This window comes from Pelophylax lessonae (genome assembly GCF_965119305.1).
Source record: "Pelophylax lessonae genome assembly, chromosome: 11".
NCBI classification, from domain to species: domain Eukaryota; kingdom Metazoa; phylum Chordata; class Amphibia; order Anura; family Ranidae; genus Pelophylax; species Pelophylax lessonae.
In genome coordinates, this window is record NC_138778.1 from 166,490,198 (window position 1) to 166,506,944 (window position 16,747).

At 45.4% G+C, this 16,747-nt stretch overlaps 1 protein-coding gene across 1 annotated transcript in view; it reads left to right on the forward strand.

The window, feature by feature from the left end:
* Positions 1 to 3,373: 3,373 nt before the first annotated feature.
* FKBP10 (FKBP prolyl isomerase 10) overlaps positions 3,374 to 16,747 on the forward strand; it is a 36,845-nt gene continuing 23,471 nt past the window's right edge. Inside the window, exon 1 of the mRNA XM_082271415.1 lies at positions 3,374 to 3,858. Coding sequence (XP_082127541.1) covers positions 3,665 to 3,858 — 194 coding nt within the window. The 5' untranslated portion in view covers positions 3,374 to 3,664. The remainder of the gene's footprint in view (positions 3,859 to 16,747) is intronic.

Below are 16,747 nucleotides of genomic sequence, written 5' to 3' on the forward strand. Positions count from 1 at the left end.
AAGCTTTTGGATTTTTTAGCAATTTGGAGCTTCAGCCCTCGTTCACACTGAACATGGCTTTGAAATCGTGCGACTTCACCTGAACTCTCATGATTTCAAAACCGTATTTCAGTCCGACTTCGGGGGTGACTTGAAAGACATCTTTGTGACTTCATGCCGTGATGTCTAATGAAGTCGCCAAAGGTAGTGCAGGAACTAATTTTTGAAATCGGTGCGGCGTTGCACCAATTGGGACGATCCAATTGCCGGCAATAGGTTGCCATTTGATATGCGATTTGACCTGTCAATGTGCACGGGGGCTTAGTGCTGGTTCGCACTGTTGTGGTGCGAATCTTATGCGATTTCATTGTGTGATTTCTGTTGTGACAGGTGAAAATTGAATGCGATTTTTGAGGGGACTGGAGATTAAATTCACACTGCACCTGCACCAAACTCGCACAGGACGCTTTTTTTTTGTTTTAACCGCATCAAAATGGAGCCGCATTGATGTGAACGGCCTTCATTGGGAATAATGCTTTTTTAGATGTCCTGTGCTTTTCGGATTGCATCTGATCCACGTAACGTTCACAGAAGTGTGAACCGGCACTCAGAGCTCCTGAGTCTGTAGCGCTCCTTATTGGCGCTGTATGTCCATCAAAGTACACTTTATGCAAGCGCTTGGCGTTTTGCGCACTAGAGTAGGATTGGCTGGGAAGGGCTCACTTTGACACGGTTGGTCGGCTTGAACATGTACTATAATATATACAAGCCGAAAATCCCTATTTTTATGCAAATGTTTGCTAAAAATAAGTGAAGGGTTAATTCAAAGATTACAGTGAGACGCCAAAACTTTTTCTTTTATTCCGTTTATAAGATTTTAAGGAAGAATAGTTTTAGAACGAGGATTGGTGTCCACCAATTGGTAGCATGGATCTGGATTATCACTCATTAAAGTAGATGGAATCTTGGTGACGAAGGGCTCATTCACACGTGCAGCTATTGATGGCCCTCTGAAGAGTGATCCACAGAGAACACTTTTCAGAGGGCGTTTGCCAGGCCTTAGGGCAGTAACAGAGGAGATCCTACAGCATCACGGCCGCTGCACGTGTACAACCCTGAGAGGCTGCATTGACATGTCCAGGCGGCCGGGCGGTATTATAATGGATCAACCACCATGCGAATGAGCCCCTAAATCCCATTAAAAATAATTTTTAAAGCTGAACTTCAGGCATGATCTTTATGGCATCAATTCAGTCTGCGATCTTTTAGGGTCCGCTCGCGTACCATGCAAGCAACTTCCCCTCTGCACACTGAAAACTGAGGACTGCTCGCTTGGCGCTGCCATCATTCACAGAACGCCTTCTATTTTTACTTTATTTTTATTTTTTTACTGTATTTAATTTTTAACTGTATTTTTTTACTAATACAAGGCCTTCTCTGATTGGATGAGGTGGAGATAGTAACATTGATACCCCTCCTCTCCACCTCATCCAACCAGAGAAGTCCTTGTATGCATTGAAAAAAATACAAGGTTTACCGTGAACAGTGACCACTCGGAATGAGTGACCCCCCCCCCCCCCCTGTGTTCAGAGCTCAGAACAGGTGACCCCCCCGTGTTCAATGCTCACTCGGCACAGGATATGGAAGACCATGGCTATCCGACTACTACAGTCAGGGCAGGCTCTATCATGGGTCCCGCTGGGTCCATTGGACCCAGGCGGCACTTGGAGAGATGCGGCAAATTGACTCCCAAGATTTTTTTTCCAGCAGTTGTGTTATCAGTTTGCGGCGCGTTACGGGCGGCATTTCCCCATCTCATACTGCCGCCTGTAGTGCAAACTGATGAGTATGAGGAGGCAGAGCGTCTCCTCCGGGAAACGTCCCTCACGTGATTGTGGTGTGCGCAATGACGTCAGACATCCGCACACTCCATCTCATATAGGACAGGCTGGATCTTCTAGGGCGGTGGCCACGGCAGATAGAGGAGTGATGGGGGGACTGAGGACAGACAATGGGTGTTTGGTGGACCGGTCCAGTGGTGAGTTATGGAAGAAAACATTATATATAACATATAATATTTTCTAAATTTTATATTTATATAAAATGGATGTGGGGGCCTTTTGCTGGGCGTGATTTTTTTCTTTTTTTTTCGGGGGGGGGGAGCAGCAATTCATTCTTGGAGACAGCACAATGCCCTGGGCCAGCCCTGACTACAGTGATTGTTAGTGACCAGCTATGGATACCTACATTGTGTCAGCTCTACCAATGCTATAAAGATCATAGCTTGAAATCTACAGCTGTCAATCAAAATAATCCCTGGCGATCCTGCCATCAACATCCCTGTTCAGGCACTTCCTGTTTTTAGGGTAACAACGGTCTGTCCCTGTCTCCCAAGTGTGTTTGTGTGTTGTCACCCTCCTGCCTTTAGATTGAGACAACAAGTTGCTATTTTAACACACATTACACAGGCATGGTTTGCTATTGTCGCCATCAGCAAACCCACCCTGTGAAATGCTATGCAGCCATTGCTGGGGGGGGGGTGTAGATGGAATGTGGCTTGAAAGAGGCTGCAGGGGAATCGGAAGCACAGGGCAAACCCACCTGGGAAGTGCTATGCAGCCATTGCTGGGGGAGGCATGTAGATGGGAAGTGGCTGCAAAGAGGCTGCATGAGATCAGCAGCACGGAGTGGTAACAAAGGCTGAAAACTTTTTTTTCTTTAAGAATGGCAGTTGTTTTATAATAGACAGTGCTTTAGCAAGTGATGTCCTTGGTTTTATATGTACTTTAGTATTTGTACAATGTATATATTTGACCAGTTTGTGTGTGTGTGTGTGTATAAACATATATATAATTTTATTTTTATTTTTTTATCTTTTTATTAGAAGTATATTCATTTATTTTTTACTTTTTTATCTTTTTATTCGAAGTATATTAATTTTATTTTTTACGTTTTTTATCTTTTTATTAGAAGTATATTAATTTTATTTTTTACTTTTTTATCTTTTTATTAGAAGTATATTAATTTTATTTTTTACTTTTTTATCTTTTTATTAGAAGTATATTTTATTTTTTACTTTTTTCTTTTTATTAGAATTATATTAATTTATTTTTTACTTTTTTATCTTTTTATTAGAAGTATATTAATTTTATTTTTTACTTTTTTATCTTTTTATTAGAAGTATATTTTATTTTTTACTTTTTTCTTTTTATTAGAATTATATTAATTTATTTTTTACTTTTTTATCTTTTTATTAGAAGTATATTAATTTCCTATCTTTAAAATTCTTTCTCCACGTGTGTCCTCCCATTTTATTGGTTTGCTTCCAAGCTGCGCTGTGACCCTGAGCGTATCCCGTACTCCGACAAGTCCCACCTTCCCCCCCCCTTGCCCCTTTCTTTGTTCCTCTAAATCTAATCCTTTATTTTTCCTGCATACAGGAATACCAGAAAATCCAGGACTTTTCATCCAAGGTTTGATAGTCGAGGTTGTAGACCCTAAATGTGTTTTTCTGTGTGTGTCTCACTTTTAGGAAAACTCCCAGTCCCCTCCCCCGTCTGCCTGAAGCCCCGCTTTCCACGTTAACAAAAATTCCTTTCTAACCAGAGGCTTGGCAGTCAATGAAGGAAGGGGAAGGGAAGTAGAACATCTCACTGAGGACTGCAGTCATCCAAACTCTCCAGCCATGATCTCCGGCAGCCTCCTAGTCTGGATCCAAGTCCTGATTTTATGCGTTTCCTGCGATTCCGGACCTCTGGAAGACGTTGTTATAGACCGCTATGACATCCCCAAGATCTGTCCCAGAGAGGTGCAGATGGGCGACTTTGTCCGCTACCATTACAATGGCACTCTGAAAGACGGGCTGAAGTTTGATGCCAGGTAAGACGCTCTTTAATGAATTGCAATCTTTGGGGCTTATTCTCATCATTCAGGTTGGGATGTAGGGTTGCTCAGCGTAGTCCCAAAGCAAAAACAAGGTAATAAGCCTCCTTCGCTTTGTCAATTTGTACCACTGCATTGCAAAAAAAATGTGGCATGATGTACTTCTTTTAGCACATCAGATTTCGGCCCAATCCACCGCCTCCCTGCAGGGAATAGGACCCTTGTGACATTTCTAACTAGAAATCAAACGTTCGATCCGGTCTGCCCAGCACACATCAGCGGCTATGTGATCGGCTGCTATAATATTAGTTTACCTTCTCATTTTAGTCCTCTAGGACTTTTGCCAGAGGCCATCCTCCTACATAACGGTACAATACCGAGTTTGTTCAGTAGTTGCCCCAGGGGACAAGAATTTGGCTTCGCCTAGCAGTTCCCAGCCTGAAAAAAAAAAAAAAAAATTAACAATGACAGAAAAGGCAGTGATGTGGCGCCCCTGTTTTCAAACATGGTGGGGGGAACAGTTGACAGGCAAGTAGGACATGGCTTTCTAAGGGACGGCAGGGAATGGGTGGTCCTGTATGATATCTGTCCAATGGGAGCCTAAGAGCAGGACACGTGTGCAAGACCACGCAAATGCCGTTATCCAAGGCCTACCTAGAAATCCTGGCCCCAACACTGTCACTCCAGACTTGCCCCAATGCACCTCTACTCAGGGTCTCGCTGGCCATGAGTCCACTACTGCATCCTCCATTACCCAGACACCCATCATGGAGGGATGTGTAGCTCTCAGCCTGCAGCAATCCTCAAACCCTAGAGATGGTCGAGGGTCACAGGCCGCACTCCAAAAATGCCCTAAGATAATATTGGACACACCACTGCAATATGGCACAGCCCAAAGAGCACTTTCAGCTACCTGGGAGTCCTCACTCCAAACCCCCTACACCAGACTTTGCCCAATCCACCTCTACTCGGGATCTCACTGGCCACCAGTCTACTACTTGCTCCATCTGCATCCTCCACGACCCAGGCATGCATTATGGAGGGATACCTAGCCCTCCAACCCATAGCAACCCCGAGACCCTAGAGCAGCAATGGCCAACCTTGGCACCCCAGATGTTTTGGAACTACATTTCCCATGATGCTCCTGCACTTTGCAGTATAGTTGAGCATCATGTGAAATGTAGTTCCAAAACATCTGGGGTGCCAAGGTTCGCCATCATTGCTCTAGAGCAGGGATCCTCAAACTGCGGCCCCCCAGCTGTTGCAGAACTACACATCCCATGAGGCATTGTAAAACTCTGACATTCACAGACATGACTAGGCATGATGGGAATTGTAGTTCCTGAACAGCTGGAGGGCCATAGTTTGAAGACCCCTGCTCTAGAGGAACCCCTGATACAGTCTCAGGCCACACTCTAAACAGGCCCTAAGGTAATATTGGACACACTATTCAATATGGTACCCCAAAGAGCCATTTCATAGTCAGGAATCCTGCCCCCAACACCACCTCACCATACTTTGCCCAACCCACCTCTACTCTGGGTCTCACTGGCCACCAGTCTACTATATGGTCAATCAGCAACCTTTTATGGCCCAGACACCCATCATGGAGGGACACCTAGCCCTTCAACCCACAGCAATCTTGAGGAGCCCCAGAGAGTAGAGGAGCCCCAGAGAGGAGAGGAGTCCCAGATCCAGGGCCAAAGGGATTGGTCAACCAGATTGCACACTGTATGGCCAGTTTTAAATTTACCAAAACATTGTACTTGGAGGACCTACCTAATCAGGCAGAAACCTGCACTACATAGTTGTTAGATCCACAGGATATTGTACAATAGAATTGTAACGTGTGGTGAGCTTTAAAAATAATAATAAACTTCTGCAGGAGAAATTCATCCGAATTAGAGCTCAGTATATCTTTCTGGGACCGTGTTGTAATGAGAGGCCTGTGTTGGGTTGGTATAAACAATGACTCCTGCAGATGGTGATAAAGGGGGTAGATGTGGAAAACCTGTGTCATACTTTGGCAATCTAGGACCCTTCAGCTGCTACTGTATTACAAGGCCCAGCATGCTGTATAACCCTGCAGCTACTAATGAACTACAAGTCTCAGACCAGTTTCAGCGCCCTGAGAGAGTTCTGTGGCCCTCAAGAAGTTGTAAAGCTGCAATTTGCCAGAACCGTAGACGGCATTGTTTAAATATTGTCCATCCAATGTCCCGGATTGGCAATGTGGCATTGACCAGAAGTTCCAGGAGGGCTGGTGGCTTATGTCCAATGCCTCCATAGGGGTCAGAAGTTGGGTAGAATTTCTGGCCAATCTAGGAGGACTTTAGGCTTATGTCTAATGGTCTCCACAGAGGTCAGAAGTTGGGTAGATTGGCCAGAAGTTTGTAGTAGGTCTGTGGGCTGGTAGCCTATGGCCTCCATAGGGATCAGAAGTTGGGTAAATTGGCCAGAAGCTCTAGGAGTTCTGCGGACTGGTGGCCTATGGTCTCCAGAGAGGCTTGACGTTCTATCCAGTAGGTCTGAGGGTTGGTTGCCTATGTCCTCTGGCCTCCATAGAGGTTAGACTTTAAATTGGCCATATGTTCAATCTAGAAGGTCTGTGGGCTGGTAGTCTATGTCCTGTGGACTCCATAGAGGTTAGATACATCTAGAATTTCTAGAAGGTCTCTGGGCTGGTAGTCTATGTCCTGTGGACTCCATAGAGGTTAGATACATCATCTAGAATTTCTAGGTCTCTGGGCTGGTAGTCTATGTCCTGTGGACTCCATAGAGGTTAGATGTTAGATACATCATCTAGAACTTCTAGGAGGTCTGTGGGCTGGTGGTCAATGTCCTCCATAGAATCCCATCTTAAGCTGGCCATACATGGCTATAATTTGACAGCCCCATCCAGCTTTGCAAAAGTCAATTTTTAAAGGAGTCAGATGGATGAATATTGGCTGGCCATTGGCTCCATCCAATCGGATGCGGCCACTGATTGGGTATTCAGGCAGAGAAATCTTTGCGTATATGGCAGACCTTTAAAATATTTTATATTCTCAAGCTGGCTACACATGTTATGTCCTAATCGTACATACAATCTGATTGTACAAAGTTTTTTTTTTTTCTTTAGATCTACCAACAAGTGTGAGGGCCTTCCTAATTGGGGATACATTTGTATGGCTTGTTTAAGTAGGTCCTTACATTGTATAGTAGATTTTACAATGTATGGCCACCTTTTAAACTCACCACACAATCTACAATCTGATTTGATCCTCATTAGATCTTCCAACAACCATTTACTATAAGGGCCTGTGCAGTTGGATGTAAACTGAATGGATTGTTTAGGTTTTTCATCATTCTACATATGGAACAGAGATTGTGCAATCAGATTGTAGTGTGCATGACCACCCTTAGATTTACCAAAACGATGTATCATGAGAACCTACTCCATTGGATACAAATTGAATGGTGGGCTCTTATTCTACATGTATGTTGGCAGATCCATTCATGGTACAATCTGAATCTACTATCTCTTGAACCCTTTCCAGCCAGAGTGAGGCAGCCCTTTAAAAGTTCATAACGCCAACATTACACGGGGTTCCCAGTCCATGTGAGCGCTGCGATTGGCTGTTACAGTGATCATTTGATCGGGAGCCCACCCCACCGGCTCATAAATGGTGACCATCCCGTCAGGCAGCCCCTTGTACTTCTAAGGGAGATTGTACAATCAGATTGAAATGATTCTGATCGACCTGGAGGGAAAGTTTTATTGTAGGAAAGTTGATAATTCAATATTATCATTGAACAATCCCTTCCGTATTTTCTCCTAGACAGATCAACAGTTCCACCGTATATAAAGTTGTTCCATGTATGGCCACCATAAATTTGATAAAGATTGTACTATCCAGTTGTAATATGTGAGACCTGCTTTACTCTGGCCACACACTATACGATCTGATTGTACAATGTCCTTTAGGCTCACCATACAATCTCTGTGTTATACCTGAAGGGTTTCACATGTACTGTCACTTTAAGGCTGGCTCCACCCAGGAGTGATGACAAGGGTCAAGGGGCAGAGTGGCCATCTTTAGACACATGTAGAGATGTATTGATATGCAGAGCTGTCCTGTAATGCTGTACAGTGAGTCCTGAATAAACATCCGTTGTTCCAGACCAGAGTCCTGTGTCTCTCACAACACGGAGAATATAACAGTGGCGACGAGGATGGGATTTACAAGGTTACTATCCGTGTGAGAAAGGAAAGGAAGAAAAAAAAACTCTGGATTGTCAGGAATACAAAACCCACAGAGCCCAGCAGGAAAATGTCATTGATCGGGACATTAAGTGAATTTGATGGCGAACAGACAACGTGGATTTCTTGGATTGAAAGATTAGAACAATATTTCTGTGCAAATGCCATCCCAGGCGACAGGCAAGTAGCAGTGTTTCTGACAGTGGTTGGTGCTAGGACATATGACACTCTTAGGGATCTCCTTTTCCCTGAAAAACCAGCAACTAAGACTTTGGCAGAGCTCCTGACACTGTTAGGGAATCACTTCCAGCCTAAACCACTAGAGATTGCAGAAAGATTCCGGTTCTATCAGCGGCAGCAGCAGCCGGGTGAAGATATTAAGGCTTATGTGCTCGCCCTTCGCAGACTAGCCTCAACCTGTTCTTTTGGGGAGTACTTACCAACTGCACTGAGGGATAAGTTTGTCATGGGACTGAATAGTGAGTCTAGCCAAAAGAGACTGTTAATAGAGAAAGACCTTACCCTTACAAAGGCAATTGAGATAGCTTCAGTGATGGAAATGGCTGTGAAAGATACAGAAGCTTTGAACCCCCAGAGCAGAAGGGAAGAGGTTAAAGAGGAAGTTTTCAGAACAGCAGTCAAGCAAACTGCAGCTAACGGTAAATATAGAACCTCACCAACCAGGACGTCAGCTTGCTACCGTTGTGGGAATACAGACCATGATCACAAAGTCTGCCGGTTTAAGGATCAGCTCTGTCATAATTGTGGAAAGGCAGGCCATCTGAAACGAGTCTGCCGTAGTAAGAAGGTGCAAAATAAACAACCTCTGAACCCCAGGACAAAGGCATATATGGTGGGAAGATATACATCGTCATCTGAATCAGAGGATGAGGAAGTGCTCCACAGATTGGACATACATCATATGCATTCAGCACCCTCAGCAATGACTGTAGAGGTAACCGTGGAAGGAAAGAAACTCAAGATGGATGTAGACACAGGAGCAGCAGTTTCAGTTATCACCCAGAAACAATGGAGAAAACTTCTGATCCGAACAACTGTCCGTCCAACACCAATCAAACTGCAGACATATTCAAAGCAGATACTCCACCCACTGGGGTACGTGAAAGTACAGGTATCCTACAAGGGTCAGACAAAGAGAATGCCATTATATATCCTAGAACATGGGGGACCCCCTCTTTTTGGGAGAGACTGGATTGCTCACTTTGGCATGCCAGACATCGCCATTAACCCCTGCAACAGCGTGACCATCCCATCAGGGGATGAAGAGGGATGGGTGAAGTCCCTGAAACAGCGATTCCCGCAAGTCTTTGATAACCATTTGGGAAAAATAAAGCATGACTGTGTGAGACTCAGGCTGAAACCCAATGCCCAGCCTAGGTTCTTCAAAGCTCGGACGGTACCTTTCGCACTCCGAGCAGGTGTGGAAGCTGAACTAAGCCGGCTGGAGGAACAAGGTGTCATCTCAAAGGTAGAGCACAGCGAGTGGGCATCACCAGTTGTACCAGTAAAGAAAGCGAATGGGGACTTACGCATTTGTGGCGATTTCCGCATGGCATTAAATTCTCAACTGGAGATAGACCAGTATCCCCTACCCAGAGTAGATGACATTTTTGCCTCTCTTGCAGGAGGTCAAAAGTTCACCAAGCTTGATCTCAGGCAAGCTTATTTACAGTTTGAGGTCCACCCTTCGTCCCGCAAGTTTCTAACAATCAACACTCACAAGGGACTGTATGAATACAATCGGATGGTGTTTGGGGTAGCCTCCGCCCCAGCCATTTGGCAACGCAAAATGGATGAGATTTTGGCGGACATTCCTTTCACACAGTGCCTGTTAGATGACATGCTCATCACGGGCCTGACGGACCAGGAACACAAGCGTAACGTGGAGCTTGTGTTGGCCAGACTCCAAGAGCAGGGTCTAAAAGTGAACTTAGCGAAATGCCAATTCATGGTACCTAAATTGGAGTTTTGTGGCCACCTTGTGGATGCAGAGGGTATACACACCACGGAAGCCAAAGTTGATGCTTTAGTAAAAGCTCCAGCCCCGACCAACGTCCAGCAGCTGCGATCATACCTGGGCTTGCTGAACTATTACCACAAATTCCTGCCGGATCTAGCACACACTTTGTTTCCATTAAACAAGCTTTTGGAGAAACACTCCAGATGGAACTGGTCGGCTGCATGCCAACGTGCTTTTGAAGTTTCTAAGCGAAAGCTGTTGGCGTCACGCATGCTCGTGCACTATGACCTCCAAAGGCCTCTCACCTTGGCTTGTGATGCCTCACCCTATGGTCTAGGGGCTGTACTATCTCACGTTTTACCAGATGGGTCAGAGAAACCTGTGGCATTCGCCTCCAGGTCCTTGACAAAAGCAGAAAGCAATTACTCTCACATTGACAAAGAGGCTCTGGCGCTCATATGGGCAATTAAGAAGTTTCATCTTTACCTGTATGGTAGGGAATTCACCATACTGACTGATCATAAACCACTCCTTCAGATCTTTAGCCCTGACAAAGGCATCTCCCAGACGACTGCAGCCCGTCTTCAACGCTATGCCCTATTCTTGGGAGCATATAGCTACAAAATCCAGTATCGCAGCCATGATGCCAACGCTAATGCAGACGCCATGTCCCGTCTGACAAGGACATTAACAGACTCTTCTCCACCTGTCAAGAGTTGTCGTTACACTAGCCTGTCCTTTCTGTCTTCCGGGGAAGTAGCAGCCCATACAGCCAAGGATACCTTCCTTAAGACAATACTCTCCTGGGTACGGTACGGTTGGCCTGCAACTGTCACACAGGATTATGAGCCTTACTTCCGTAGGCGTCTGGAATTAACTGTGTCTGGCAACTGTGTTTTATGGGGAGACCGAGTGATCGTTCCACAGACCCTCCGGAGACACATTCTGGAATTGCTACATACTGGTCATCCCGGGGGCACACGTATGAAACAAAAGGCCCGAGGCTATGTGTGGTGGCCAAACCTCGACTCCGATATCACGACATATGTGAATGCGTGTGCTGGATGTGCACAAACTGCGAGAGACCCTCCTCGAGGGTGCGTCCAGCCCTGGACTTGGCCCACGGTTCCCTGGTTTCGCCTACACTTGGACTTTGCAGGCCCGATCAGAGGACACACCTTTTTGATCATTATTGATGCCCATTCAAAGTGGCCTGAGGTCGTTCCTGTTACTCAGCCAACGACTAAGGCGACGATTTCCATACTGTTACATCTCGCTGCTACGTTTGGATACCCCAGAGAAATTGTCACAGACAACGGTGCACAATTCACAAGCCAGGAGTTTCAGGGTTTCCTGACTGCCCACAACATCAAACACAAGTTGACCGCACCTTACCACCCGGCTACAAATGGTCAAGCAGAAAGGTTTGTACAGACCTTCAAACGCTATTTCAAAGCTACTGTGGCTACAAGTAAACAACAGTCCCTGTCACCCCAGCAGCTGGACTCCTTCCTTTCTGCTTACAGAACCACACCACATGCAACCACTGGGAAAACTCCAGCTGAACTTCTTTTGGGTCGGCAGCCATGGACTGTTTTGGATATGCTCCGCCCTCAAACGGTCCAGGAACATGTACGGCAGTCCCAAGACAAGAGGGTCGAACACGACGAGATTCCCCGGTTTACAGCCCAGCAAAAGGTATGGGCCCGATCTTATGGCGCTTCCAACACTCGTTGGCTTCCTGCTATCGTCGCAGAGACTTTGGGACCCAAAATGTATAGGGTCTGCCTGGAAGATGGTTCCATTTGCAGAAGGCATGTGGACCAATTGCGTTCTCGTTCTCAGCTGCCCGAATCCCTGACATCGGCTGCACCTCCAGTGTCTCAAGGATCTGCTCCTACCGGATCAGGAGGCATTGAGACTGATGCTTGGGGAGACTCTGAACTTTTGAACTCAGCTCCAACAGAGCCCTCCAGCCCTGGTCCAGAGGTCTGCTCACCCTCTGAGCTAGGGAATCCCCTCTTGGCCCCGCCGGTGTCCATTCCGGCCAGCCCTGCTTCCTCCAGCCCCGAGTCGCTGGGTGCCCGTCCTCAACGACACTGTCGCCCTCCTGACCGGTTTCAAATGCAAGACCGGTTACGAGACTTTCGACGGGCCCGCCGAAAGTGATCCGCTGCCATTTTCTCCCCGGAGCTTCCCTGGAAGTTGTTCTCACATCCGGACATGGAAGAAACCATGTAAATCTCCTGAGTTGGAGGACTGTATTGGACAATTATGAGTTACTGTTTTATGCCTGTTCTCGTTTTGTTGTTTTTTTTTTTTTTTTTGTTTTTTGTTAGGTATGGATGGAAGGTGTTATACCTGAAGGGTTTCACATGTACTGTCACTTTAAGGCTGGCTCCACCCAGGAGTGATGACAAGGGTCAAGGGGCAGAGTGGCCATCTTTAGACACATGTAGAGATGTATTGATATGCAGAGCTGTCCTGTAATGCTGTACAGTGAGTCCTGAATAAACATCCGTTGTTCCAGACCAGAGTCCTGTGTCTCTCACAACACGGAGAATATAACACTCTGTACAATCAACTTTTATAATAGGAGGACCTACCTCTTCTTCTGTCCAATCAAATTGTATTCAATCAGGCAGGCCGCTGCACTATATACTTGTTGGTACATTTAATGGCGATTGTACCATCAGATTTTTCCATGTATGGGGAGCTTTTGATCTACCAACAAGTATGTAGTGCAAGGGCCTGCATGCCTGATTGGGTACAAACTGAATGGATTGTGTAAGTGTGGCCTTATAATATTTTAAACAACCCTGAACATTGTACAATCTGATTGTATAGTGTATGGTTGGCTTTAAAATGTGAGGGCCTACCGAAAAAGTCTATCCGACTTCCAATCAGGTGCCCCCTTCCACTACTTGGTTTTTGGTAGATTTAGATAGGAGATCAGATTGTAACATGCTTTTTTTTAGAGGCGATTGTACCATACATTTTAGAGGAGATCAGATTATACCGTGTATCATTATTTTATAGGAGATTGTACAATTCGATTGTATTATGCATTTTATAGGAGATGCAATCAGATTGTACAATCTCCTATAAAATAACGACACAGTGTAATCTTATTGTATAATCTCCTATTATAACACTTGGTACAATCTCCTATAAAATGCATAATACAATCGAATTGTACAATGTGTTATAATAGGAGATTATACAATAAGATTACACTGTGTGTCGTTATTTTATAGGAGATTGTACAATCTGATTGCATCTCCTATAAAATGCATGGTACAATCTCCTTTAAAAAAAAATGACACACGGTACAATCTGATTGTACTATGCATTTTATAGGAGATGCAATCGGATTGTACCATGCATTTTATAGGAGATGCAATCGGATTGTACCATGCATTTTATAGCAGATGCAATCGGATTTTACCATGCATTTTAAAGGAGATTGGATAATTTATAGGAGATTGTACCATGTGTCATTATTTCATAGGAGATTGTACTATGTATGGCCATCGTTGGTGTTGCAGTGGCCTGATTATCAATAGAATATATTCTGCACAATAATGCATTGTTCAGATGCTTAGTATGTTCCATGGAGTGGTTTTCATGCGGCCCCTCCCCCATCTGTAGATTGTAATAGGAGTCCATAGTGCTGGGTGGTAGCCCTGGCAGTGTACACATCTGGAAGGGGGCGGGGCCATCCTCCTGTCTATTTGTAGACGTGGCTGAGACAAGCTGTGCCTGCAGCACAGAGAAGAGCCCCATCCCATCCCCCTGCACCCCACTAGGGGGCCCAGTCAGAGTAGAGACACGCAATAAAGTAGATTTCCATCCATAGTTGGAAGATAAAATAATAATTTATTGATCACATTTCTGGATCCACCATGGAACCTCATAATCCGATCAATCCTAATACCATCGTATTTATGATCAGAGCATCTCTGTGCTGCTGATTGATGCCAAACCATTGAAATATTTTCCTCTCCGGCCAGACGACTCAGTTTTCTCCAATCCAAACTTTCTAAACAAAGGGCCACTATACTCTCCTTCAGACTTCACAGGGCCAAGAATGTGGCCAGTGGGAGGAGAAAATGCCCTGGCATCGGTAACAAGGCCCCATTTTTGGTATCAGTGAGAGGAATAGTACCCTATCATTGGTGCCAGTGGGAAGTGCCCTACCATGTGGGTCTTGTTTGTTTTTTTTTTTAACAGAAGGAATAGTGCCCCATCATTGGTGTCAGTGGGAGGAATAGTGCCCCATCATTGGTGTCAGTGGGAGGAATAGTGCCCCGTCATTGGTGTCAGTGGGAGGAATAGTGCCCCATCATTGGTGTCAGTGGGAGGAATAGTGCCCCGTCATTGGTGTCAGTGGGAGGAATAGTGCCCCATCATTGGTGTCAGTGGGAGGAATAGTGCCCCATCATTGGTGTCAGTGGGAGGAATAGTGCCCCATCATTGGTGTCAGTGGGAGGAATAGTGCCCCATCATTGGTGTCAGTGGGAGGAGTAGTGCCCCGTCATTGGTGTCAGTGGGAGGAATAGTGCCCCGTCATTGGTGTCAGTGGGAGGCATAGTGCCCCGTCATTGGTGTCAGTGGGAGGCATAGTGCCCCGTCATTGGTGTCAGTGGGAGGCATAGTGCCCCGTCATTGGTGTCAGTGGGAGGCATAGTGCCCCGTCATTGGTGTCAGTGGGAGGCATAGTGCCCCATCATTGGTGTCAGTGTGGGGGGGGGGACAGTGCCCCATGGCTGGTGTCAGTGGGAGGCATAGTGCCCCATGGCTGGTGTCAGTGGGAGGCATAGTTACCCCAACGGCCAGATAAAGGCAAGCAAAAGGACGCAGTTTGGAGACCACTGATCTAATTGTATGTAAATGAAACCGAAGGAAAGTTATGGCTATTTTCTTAGTTGGATGTTACAATTGGTGTGTATGGGTCACCATTAGATTTTGTGCCATTTGTAGTAGTTTTTATTTTTTTTTCCAACTGGTAATCCTGCCGGAAACCCACTTCCTGTCATACGGTGACAACACTGCCTCACGCATATACGTGGATGAGCATCATTGTCACCCAAGGACAGGACTACAGAACACTTCCCCTTGCCTCTTCTTCATGACAGGGGAGAGATCTTCTTTAAGCTGGCCATAGACGGCTCAAATTTCACCCGATTCCTGCTGAATCTACCAGAATTCATGAGTGACCCTGCAAGCATCATTTTATAATATTGACTGAGCTGGGTGATAAATGATCAGATTATTCTATCCTAGAAAATCCCGCCACTGTTGATCAGCACCATTATAGTGTATCTGGCTGTAGTGGGCGACAGTCATTCTAACAGATTTCCCACAACTAAACCTTTCAATACTTCCCTACACTCAGGCAATTTGAGGTCAATCACTGCCACGGACATCGTCTCCGCATCTTCCTCCAGGTTCAGTTTCTTCACCCATGAGATACAAGCCAGGATAACATAACTCCTGCACATGAACATGATCGCTCATTCATCCTATCACTGAGCTGTGTCAATAATGTACTGTACACCAAGCCCCACATTTTTTCCTCCGCTCAAACATTCTTCATTCATATAGAATAGAGTGAATCAGGAAAAAAACACATTATGGCCACTAGATGGGGCTAACACCTAAAAAGAATTATTTATTTGCTATAATCATCAGCTCCATCTAGTGGCCATAATGCAGTATTTCCTGATTCACTCTATATTGAACATTTGACCTGGAGAGAAATTAGCCCGATAACATTCACCTTTGCCCCATTTGCAAAGAACGAATTTACATGCAGCTTCACAGGGCATTTTTTTCTAAATACACCCCTTAAACAACTTTTATTATTTTTTTTTTTTTTTTTTAGGGAAATAAAATAGACATATTAAATAGTGAAAATCACAAGTGTCAGCTGCCGATTTTAATTTTCTGCCCGGTGATCTTGGTAGCCCACCAGGTCCGACCTCCACTGAAGCAGGAACAGCACCTCCTGGTCAACACTCATCCCCCCCCCCCAAAACTTGGCATTGGACAAAGGAGCAGCAACACCAAGAGAAGGTCACCCCTCTGCTCTCTCCTGCTTTCAACATGTTCACTGTCATCCCATGATCATGCAGCAAAGGACTCCTCTAATCACGTCTATAGGTGGACACTCAATTGTCTACATTGGTCCCTTGCCCCCTAATATGGTGCCTTGTTGCATAGCCTGCTCCTCTAGGTATATGAACTAGTGCTACGGAATCTGATCTCCATTGCCTGAAATAGTAATGGAGTATTCTGATCTGGTGAAATACCAGAATAAGGAGTGGTAAGCGTGTATTAACCTGAATGAATAGGACATCTCTGTATCTCCAGGACATGTTCAGATCTGTACTAGTCACAGTGACTGACTAATCATTGAATATAGAGCTTCCAGCCGGAGGGCCTCCTACAACGATAACATCTCCAGTGACCTCAGGGTTCCTGTGGATGGACAGACATCTCACTCGGTAAAATCAGCAGTTACTGATCTATGAGACCTCATCCAGGACCCTTGGCAGCTGTACACAATTTTGCATTATTTCACATCCAAGGTATTCCTCAATGATTAAGCCCGCTAGGGGGCGAAACATGTCTAAAGGGTAACCTCTCCGGTGGGCAGA